The following is a 10,275-nucleotide window of genomic DNA, read 5'->3' on the forward strand; positions in this document are numbered from 1 at the left end:
TATTGTAAAGATTGAAAGAGATCGAATAGGACAAAAACCCTCCTTCTACTCACTCCATTGCCACCGCTGCTTGTGAGAATCAATTTTTTTCAAACGACCATTTTATTTAAAATACAATCGATTCTTTTCTTCTAGGAGTAAATTTTTCCATTGAGAGGTTAATTCTTTCATTGGAAAACGCCTTGTTTAAATATAGTAAAACAATATGGGAATCAATTATGAGAACTATGGTATTGATTTTTTTCTCCGTTTTTACCATTATGCATGTTTTAAAAAATATTAAGACTAGTGTTTTTCAATACCTTTGTTTATGAAACAATTTCACACATCTTTTTATGAAAATTTGCAGTTACAAAAATATTTTAACATATATGAGAGGAATACTTAAGTTTTTTGGAGTATGTAATTTTATAATATTATTAAAATTTTTATAAAAAAAAATTGAATTTGATCCGATTTTAAAAAAAATTTGACATTAGACAAATAAAATAAAAAAATGCTCACACAAAACTTAAAAAAAAAAAGAGACTTTTCGGTGTGTACTTTTTTACCTATTAACTTATTGATTCATATATCTCGTCAGATTAATTTAAATTTTTAGAAAAAATAATTTTATCATATAAAAATTTACTGTTATTATTATTATAAGTCATCAAATCAAATATGCTGGTCTAATTAATTAGGCTTTGTCTATTATATTGTAGAATTTGCCATATTCAAAATCAACAAAGTTTTTCACTGATGACCGAAAAGGAGAGAGGGAATGTTTACCGCGTACTAATGTATTATTATATAAAGAGTAAACTATCATTTGTATCCACAAAAGTTGAAAACGCTGACATATCTACCCATAGAAAAAAGAAATTACCATTTGTACCCATAAAAAATGATTTTTACAAGCAAAATTATCCAAACTCTAAAAAATTATCTAAAAACCCCAAAATACCCTTATCATTACCACTGCTACCATCATCCCCCATCTCTCTCTTCGCATCACATGAACACTCTCCGATCTAACCTCCATTTCTCTACTACAAACCACCTCTGCCACAAACCACCTCATTGTCACTCCTTCATCACCATAACCTTCACCTTTGGAGGAATCAAAATCACCCCAGAGAGAAATTTGAAATGGATGACGATGGGTGAGAGTCAAAATTGGATCTTGGTTTCAGCTGAATCTGAAGCTGTTTGAGGGAAAAAAATATTGAAAAGGGTGTCATGGAGAAACCTAATAGAAATAGGGCGAAAAAGAACACAGATCCAAGATGAGAAGAGAGTGAGGAGAGAGGATCAAATCTGAACAATCAAACACAGAAGCCTCATGTATTTGGATTCACTTTTTTCTGGGAGAAAAGAAAAATGGTGAAAGAGACAGAAAGAGAGAGAAAGAGCTCACCGCGAATTTGGTTCGCAAAGGGAACCACGGTGGTGGGGCTGGCGCGGTGGCCCGTCAGGGGCACTGGTTCGGTGATGAGGAGAAGGTAGCCCCGGTAGATGAGGGTGGTCGGCGGTGAAAAGAGGAGAAGGGGCACTGCGGCTCTAGGGTAGCTAGCGGCGGCGAAGCAGGGGCGAGGTGGGTGCGAAGGTCCTCTGTTCGGCAAGAGCGAGACAGGGAAGGAGAGAAGGAGGGGTGGTCACTGACACTGACACTGAAGGTTGCAAGAACGGAAACAAAGGCAATTTGGGGTTAGTGGTGGTGATGGTGGTGGTAAGGTGATGAGGATGATGGAGTGGTTAGTGGGAAGCGTACTAGTGCTTGTGGGTTGGGAAGATGAAGGGCTTGGCTTCATGGTGTACTTGCACCATGAAAGTGCTCTTCTTCTCCGGGAAAGCCGCAGCAAGTGTTGCTGTGACTATGAGGATGAAAGAGAGGAGGGTGTGGCAAGGAGCCATTGGAGCAGCGACGGAGACTGAGTGGGAAGTAATGGTGAGAGTGTGTTAGAAAGGAAAAGAGGGGTGGTGGCTGGGTGAAGAGGGTTAGGGTTAGAAAGGGGTTTGGGTGATGGAGGTGGTGTGGTGGTGAAGATAAATGTAATTTAGGGATTTTAGGTAATTTTTTAGGGTTTGGATAATTTTGCTTGTAAAAATCATTTTTTATGGGTACAAATGGTAATTTTTTTTTTCTATAGGTAGATATGACAGCGTTTTTAACTTTCGTGGGTACAAATGGTAGTTTACTCTTATATAAATGTATTAACTATTACACTCTAACGCAAATATAGCTTCTTATTGTTATCACCCTTTTTTGAATCTTATTATTACGTATTTTATGATGTTATTCAAATAACAAAAGTCCAATCACATACAAGTTTGGATATTTTATTTTATCCGAATGGGTCAAATTTTGCTACAAGCTAAGATAATTATGCCATCGTCCACAGCATCCACATACCACATACGCTACGTCATTCTTCTAACTTCTAATCTTTCCCGATTCCTCATTAGCCGCCCAACAAGGGTCAAGAAAATAATTTCAAAACATAAACTATTAAAATAATATCCAAAATATCAATTTCTTTTAGAATATAATATATTTAATATCAAATTATTTTTTTGCATTTTTTAAATTTTTATAAATTTATTTATTGTTCGTATCTTTTCGTGTTATTTTTTGAATGATATAAATTTTTAAATACCATTTTAATAATTTATCTAATTAAAAGATATAGACTAATTCAAAATCGATGTTATATCTAAAGGAATGGATTCTCTCCATTTTTTTTAATACTTAAGAGAATAAAATGTGAATTTTTATCTTTAATTTTATAAGTGGGACCAAAATTAAATAAAAGAGAAAAAACAATAAAAAATGAGATTCTACACTGGACACCGTCCAATTTTTTTTTCCACAGAAAAGGATTCACTCTCTGTATCTAACCCCCAAGCTAAGGGGTACTATAAATATGAGTCTTTATGGTTGCTACCCATAGTCACAAACAAAGCCTTCACTCATCATTATATTTAACTTGTTCATTTCTGAGCTGTCTTGAGACATGGAGCTTAATAATTTGAAGCGCCAGATCGGAATTTTTTGTGTTCTATTGATCTTACCAGCACTATGCAGTGCTGCGTTTACAAAATCCAGAGCAACATTTTATAGTACCTCTGATGGTTTAGGGACTCCAAGTACGTTAGTTCCATCTCCACTCTTCTAACCAGCTAACTATTATATGCAGCCAAATGCATGCACAAATAATTGTTCCCTTTTTCTTTCTCTTGCTTTTTTTGTCCTAGTTACTAGGCTAAAGTTACAAAGAGTATTTTATTTAACACAAATATATATTGTCATCTTTTTACTCTTTCATTTCCTCTCTCTGACTCTCTCACTCTTAACTTTTTTTTTCAATATCTTTTTTTATAAGAAAGGTAAAAGGAGACAAAAGAATAGATAAAAGACTATCTATATACTGGATTTATTAGGAGGTTTCTTTATTCATTGTTTTATTTTGTAGGTGTGTTTTTTCAAATAATTAGGTTGTGTCTATACATGCAAAAATAAAAATTAGGGTTTATACTCAAGAACTGGAATATATATATAGTCCTTTATTAATATATACATGCATCTTAATACTCTTTTTGTTTACATTATTATCTTATATTATTTTTTTCCTATAAAATAAAAGTACCCAAACATCAATTTTATTCATGTATGTATAAATTTATCCATATTTTAAACTTTATGATACTTGATTCATCTTTTATAGATATAAAATTAATTTCTTGTAAGAGGAAAAATAGTAATTTACTGTTTCAGTACTTAATAATAAATAAAATAAATAATATGATGATGATGGAATATATGTAAAAATATTATAGCTGGACGCTGTGGGTACGGCGACTATGGAAGGACGGTCCACGGAGGAAGTGTCGCCGGTGTGTCAAACCTCTGGAGAGATGGAGTTGGCTGTGGTCTTTGTTATCAGGCAAGATTCTTATTCCTCTTCTTTTTATTAATAATAATAATAATAATTCTTAGTAAATACAGTAAGATATATAGCTTCTTAAATTTAAAACTAACAATTGAATATTTTATTCTGTCTACAATAACGTTATAATTGGCTAAAAATATATTAACGGTTTTATGTTTGATGTTTAATTTCTTCGCAGCAAAAGCTATTTTAATTTATAGTCTGAACATGCATGGATGATTCACCTGTTCATCCTACTTTGTATCGCAAACTCAAATTTATTTTTCAGGTGAGGTGCACAAACCCATCGCTGTGCAACAGTAATGGAGCATACTTGGTGGTAACAGACTACGGTGCAGGAGATAGAACAGATTTCATAATGAGCCCAGCGGCCTTCTCAAGTTTGGGAGTCAACTCAACAGCAAATGATGAACTCAGGAAACTAGGCACCGTTGATATTGAATACCAGAGGATTTCATGCAGTTACCCTGGCCAAAACATTGCGATCAAAATTAAAGAGAGTAGCACCAACCCTGGTTACTTGTCTATTGTACTTTTCAATGTTGGTGGAACATGCGATGTCATTGCTATTCAGTTGTCGCAGTCGGGCAGCAACACATGGCTTTCTTTGCAGAGGGTGGACGGTGCAGTTTTTCAGATTTCAAACCCGCCAAGTGGGACCCTCAGATTCAGATTCCAAGTTAATTGCGGTTCTGGACTTCAATGGAGGCTCCCCAAGAATGACATCCCTGCTAACTGGAGGGCTGGTGCCACTTATGACACTGGCATTCAGTTTTAAATTTGTAAGAATAATAATAATAATGCATGATTTGTATTTGTGTGCTGCTGCCTCGTGTAATTTGTTTTGTTGTCTTTTGTGGTGTGAGACTAGAAAATAATGGGGCTACTTGTCCGTCAAATATATGGATCTGAAGAAATAAATGTGGTGCAATTTCTCCTTTCTTAATTCATGCTCATATGACTATAATTCATTCATTATTGCTGTTATCTTTTATCCTTAGCGTTACTCGCTCATATCTCAACATTCAGACAATTGAGATTGCAAGAACAGAGTCTGAGAAGTTTCTAATATAAATTTTGACTTAAGAATGATGAATATTACCTTGCTACAAATACATGTCATTATTTATATATTGGCTATCATAAGCTTAACTACTGTGATCTTAACTATTCTAACTTACCTAACTAATTTCACAATGCTAGTGCTAACTAACTAACTTCTACAAAATGCAAGGGTAACTAATTTAGTTATGATAGCTAGTAGCTCATTTTCTCTTACTACCTAACTATCTCAATGTACTGCTATCTACCAACATCTCCTCTCAAGCTAGGCGTGTGAAAATCGAACATGCCGAGCTTGGAATGGAATATAATGTAGAAAAAAGTCCAAGAGCTAGTGATTTAGTCAGCACGTCGGCCACTTGATTGGCGGAGAAGATGGGAAGCAACTTAAGAATACCTTCTTGAGTCTTGTCCCTGACGATATGGCAGTCAATGTCAATGTGTTTTGTGCGTTCATGGAACACAGAGTTAGCAGCGATGTGTCGAGTAGCCTGATTGTCACAATAGAGGGTGATTGATTTTCCTCAAGTTACACCAAAATCATTGAGGATATGAGTGAGCCATAAGTCTTCACGAGTCGCTGTAGCTAAGGCCTGATATTCTACTTCTGCAAAGGAGCATGAAACAATCTCTTGTTTTTTACTCTTTCATGACACTAATGCTAAGCCCAAAAATAAAAATAATAACTTGTCATAGATCTTCGTGTGAATCTGGGCATGTACCTTAGTTTGAACCGGATTAGCCAGTGAGCTCAGAATCTGAATTGCGTGGAAAGAAAACACCCTTTGTTGGAGCTTGTTTAAGGCAACAAAGCACATGAAGTCTAGCTTTGAAGTGAAGGTCAGTGGCACAGATCAAGTACCGGCTTAATTTGCTTACCGTAAAACATATGTCAGGTCTGGTGTTGGTAAGGTAGATGAGATGACCAATTAATCATCTATAAAGTTGAAGATCATCTAACAGAACCCCTGAGGACTTTGATAGTGTTACGGTGTAGTTCATAGGAGTCGATACAGGATTTGCATCAGCCAAGCCATACCCAGAGATCAAGAGAGTATTTCCGCTGGTAAAGAGAGATTCCTTGTGTAGTCTTGGCAACTTCTAATCCTAAGAAGTATTTTAGTCTCCCAAGATCCTTAATCTTAAATTTTTTATCGAGCAACTTTTTAATGTGTTCAATTTTTGTAAAGTCATTACCTCCTAAGATTAGGTCATATACATATACCAGAATTGCAGTGAAGCATGAGTTGGTGCATTTTGTGAATAGAGAGTAATCTGAGCGAGACTATTTGTAGCCTGAAGCAAGTAGCACCGAGCGAAGCTTTAATTACCAGAGCCAAAAATCCTCCAATTCAAGAATGATCCAATAAGATAAGTTAATGATACCCCACAATAAATCATAAGCTCTTAACATAATAATAAGGATTTGGAATAAGGCAATGCATGAAGTATCGAAAACATGATGCAAGTAGAATGACATTTGAGAGAATATTTTATAGACCGTGATGAATCCTCCTCGTAGATTCTTTGGTGTTACTTCTACAACATAAACTAGAACCAATTGTTATATGAAATGGAAAAGAAATTATTTGTGTTTCTTTTGACTTGAATAGCTGTATGCAATTTGATATTTGAACTGAAATTATTAGAAAGTTTAGGAATCTTAACATACATTACCACATAAGATATAAGGCCCACCCCACACCCTACCAACAATCTTCCAATGTAAAGCCATCAAGCAACCTTCAATCAAGCAGCAAGTGTTAAATACAAAGAATCTTAGCACCGGCACAGATTCTTCCATCCTTAATTGCATTTAAGGAAATTATGCTTGAAAATTATACATCAAGCATTCTTAAAGGCCTCAGAATTTGATTAACCCCAGCCACAAAAGTTTGAAAATTACACCTGAGTGACCAACAAATATATTAGCCATATGACACAGATTGTTGATCTGAAATACAACTCTACTTAAAACTGATTAGAGTATACAATATAAAAATATTTGTTAAGAAATATAATAATAATAAAAAGGTTATCAATTTAAAATATTAAAATATGTATGATTTCAAATAAAAAATAAATGTTATAAAATCACAAAAAGAACAAATTAAACATAATTTATATAAAAATAGGCAAAAAAAAAAATTATTTAACTTAACTTTCTTGCAGACTTTCTGACCCCCTTTCTGTTTCCAGTAGAATTGCGATGCAATCTCATATCAGAATCCAGCAGGATCCTCAATTGATCTCTTATACATCTTTATATACCAACAGATCATAGTATAAACAATAGTAAATTAACATTTATTTGAAACAAAATTAAAGAAATCCTAGAAAACACGATGACAACGATATATACATCCGATATCTAACCTGTTCAGGTGAGCGAACATTTGGAATTAAAGGACTTATGTTGTGTTCGGCCACTTTTTCAGCCCCTTATTCGACGTCTTCCATTTCAATCGCCAACTCGCCATAATGGTTTCCACCATGGCCATCGTAATGCCTCCGAAAACTGCTCTGAGGGCTTATTTGTGGCAGAAAACGGTGATGGAACTCTGTAACCTTTGCCTTCAGGGCTTCTATTGCCAGCCCCCACGCTTTGAATGGACCAGCTCCCATTTCCGCTCGGCATATACTGGTGATGGAAGAGAATTTGTCGTGTCGGTCTAGAATTTCTCTTCTAGAAATAAGAACTTCATTGTAAGCATAGTTCTAAACCAACAAACAATTTCCACATCAAAAGTTTGAATTGTCACAAGTAACAAACCCCAATGAAAATTAACCGAAGTATTAGGACTCCGGGTCGTCTCACGAAGAGTTACAATGAAATGTATGCTTATTGGCTATGAAGGATGTAAGGGGGGTTTGGTTGATTAGAGGGGCAATAAAATAAAAAGACAAGAAAAGTAAATTGAGCAAGTAATTAAAGAAAGCAAGTAATAAAGAGAGACATTCATTGCAAGAATTGAGATCATAGGCTTTCTATCCTAGTCATGCATGATTAATTCGCCTTATTTAGTTAACTCACACATCAGGAGAATGTCAAACAAGACTAATTAATCATGTCACAAATATAAACAAGAATTTATCTCATTACGTCAACTCCAACAAATAGGGAGAAAGTCTAACGAGACTAGCTAATCTCAATCCAAAAGTCCTAACCAACTTACTAATTAAAATAGCAAAATATTAGCGTCAATGGAAACAATATTCCATAAATCCTAATCAACTCACTAATTTAATTAGCAAAAGGTTAGCGTCAATGGAAACAATACTAGCTAACAACTCTAGATCACCAACATAAGTTGGGTTTTCATGACTCAAGATTACCCAATCACTCTTTCCAAGCCAAGAATGCTCAAAATCTACTCTAAAATCCTTCCAACCATTTTATCAAACACTTGGAAGGCATAAAAGGAAAGCATAATAAATGGCAAGAAATAGTAAAATCTACCAACTACAATTTGCAAGAAAAGTAAATCAATAATTCAAATTAACAATAAAAGAACATCAAACATAAAATTGCATTAAAAGAAATCAAGATCTAACAAGATTCATGAACATAAAAGCAACAAAATAAAGGAAATGACAAGTAAAACTAGAAGAGTAGAGATGTAACAACAAGAAATTAAAAGGAGAAACTAAATCAAAGTAAGAATTAAAAGTTGGATTTAAGAAAATTAAACCTAAACTACCCTAAATTCTAGAGAGAAGAGAGAGCTTCTCTCTCTAGAATTCTACCCTAAAACATGATGAAAAACTAAACTATGACTACTTGGTTCATTCTCCCTTCATCCTTGGGTTCAATAGCATCAGAAATGGGTTGGATTGGGCCCAAAATGAGCTGCAAAATCGCTGGGGGCGATTTCATTAAAGTGGGCCACAGACAGCATCGGCGCGCGCGCGCAAAGTGCGCGTGCGCGCCCCTGAACGCGAAACAACATATGGCAAAATTTATATCATTTTGAAGCCCCGGATGTTAGCTTTCCAACGCAACTGAAATCACCTCATTTGGATCTCTGTAGCTCAAGTTATGATCGTTTGAGTGCGAAGAGGTCAGGCTTGACAGCTTTACAGTTCCTTCATTTCTTCATGAGTTCTCCCACTTGCATGCTTTTCTCATCACTTCTTCCATCAAATACTTGCCTTATGAACCTGAAATTACTCAACAAATATATCAAGGCATCGAATGGAATTAAAGTGAATTAAAATCACCAATTTTAGGGCCTAAAAAGCATGTTTTCACATTTAAGCACAAATCAAGGAAGAATTACAAAACCATGCTATTTCATTGAATAAATGTGAGAAAAGTTGATAAAATCCCCCAAAATAAGCACAAGATAAACCATAAAATCGGAGTTTATCAACTGGCATTTTGAGTAATCGAACAAATCCTTTCTTCCTCTTCATAGATGCTGTCGGTATCATTGCAGTCGTTTACACCATCCGTCCATCGAGATTGACAATATACCTAGTGAGAGAGAGATCGCAGAGCAGCATTGAGAGAATAGTTGGACTTGAAGAGAAACATGAACTGGAAGGAGGAAAACGGGGTTAAAAGGCTAGCATTTCGGAGTGAGAAAATACACACACACACAAGAGAGAGAGAGAGAGAGAGAGAGAGAGAGAGAGAGATAGAGAGAGAGAGAGAGTCTCAAGCAGAGGATGGTATAATGCAAGAAAGGATCGAGAAACATGAACCAGTAGAAAATAGAGTCATCATCATCAATAGCAACCCTAATCAATATCCATCATAACCCATCATTCACCTCCAAATTCAAAAAAGAAATCTTAATCAGTTGGCAAAGAAACGGTGCCGATGTATCCAGAATTAGGATTTTCAAAAGCAGCTAGAAATCTAAATGGAGTAACCAGTGATTACACTCATCAACGGCTGAGTTAGAACCAAAAGCTCTTCGCACGGCCCCTCCATTTGGACACCTGAAACAAACTAAGAAAAAAACCCTAAGAGGAAGTAGGCCAAAGAGAGAGAGACAAAGCGAGAGCGAGAGAACACACCAGCAAAAGGTCACTGATAAACTCCGATTTTGTGGTTTATCTTGTGCTTAATTTGGGTGATTTTATTAACTTTTCTCACATTTATTCAATAAAATAGCATGGTTTTGCAATTCTCCCTTGAATTGTGCTTAAATATAAAAACATGCTTTTTAGGCCTTAAAATAGCTAAATTTAATTCACTTTAATTCCATTCGATGCCTTGATATGTTTGTTGAGTGATTTTAGGTTCATAAAGCAAGTATTGGATGGAAGAAGT

At 35.2% G+C, this 10,275-nt stretch overlaps 1 protein-coding gene across 1 annotated transcript; it reads left to right on the forward strand.

Annotated features, from left to right (window-relative positions):
* The first annotated feature begins 2,523 nt into the window (after positions 1-2,523).
* Positions 2,524-4,878, forward strand: LOC112720763 (expansin-like B1). Its single transcript, XM_025771837.2, has 3 exons — positions 2,524-3,129; positions 3,820-3,926; positions 4,201-4,878. The coding sequence occupies exons 1-3, from the start codon at positions 2,997-2,999 to the stop codon at positions 4,708-4,710; spliced, it is 750 nt and encodes a 249-aa protein (XP_025627622.1). The 5' UTR covers positions 2,524-2,996; the 3' UTR covers positions 4,711-4,878.
* The last annotated feature ends 5,397 nt before the right edge of the window (positions 4,879-10,275 follow it).

Source organism: Arachis hypogaea, chromosome 11, assembly GCF_003086295.3.
Source record: "Arachis hypogaea cultivar Tifrunner chromosome 11, arahy.Tifrunner.gnm2.J5K5, whole genome shotgun sequence".
In the NCBI taxonomy this organism is placed as follows: Eukaryota; Viridiplantae; Streptophyta; class Magnoliopsida; order Fabales; family Fabaceae; genus Arachis; species Arachis hypogaea.

Excerpts from the sequence above, each read along its gene's own strand:
- LOC112720763 (XM_025771837.2), top strand. The coding sequence starts at position 2,997 with ATGGAGCTTAATAATTTGAAGCGCCAGATCGGAATTTTTTGTGTTCTA. Across the intron at positions 3,130-3,819 it reads TGATGGTTTAGGGACTCCAA|CTGGACGCTGTGGGTACGGC; the intron begins GTACGTTAGTTC and ends AAAATATTATAG. Across the intron at positions 3,927-4,200 it reads GCTGTGGTCTTTGTTATCAG|GTGAGGTGCACAAACCCATC; the intron begins GCAAGATTCTTA and ends TTTATTTTTCAG.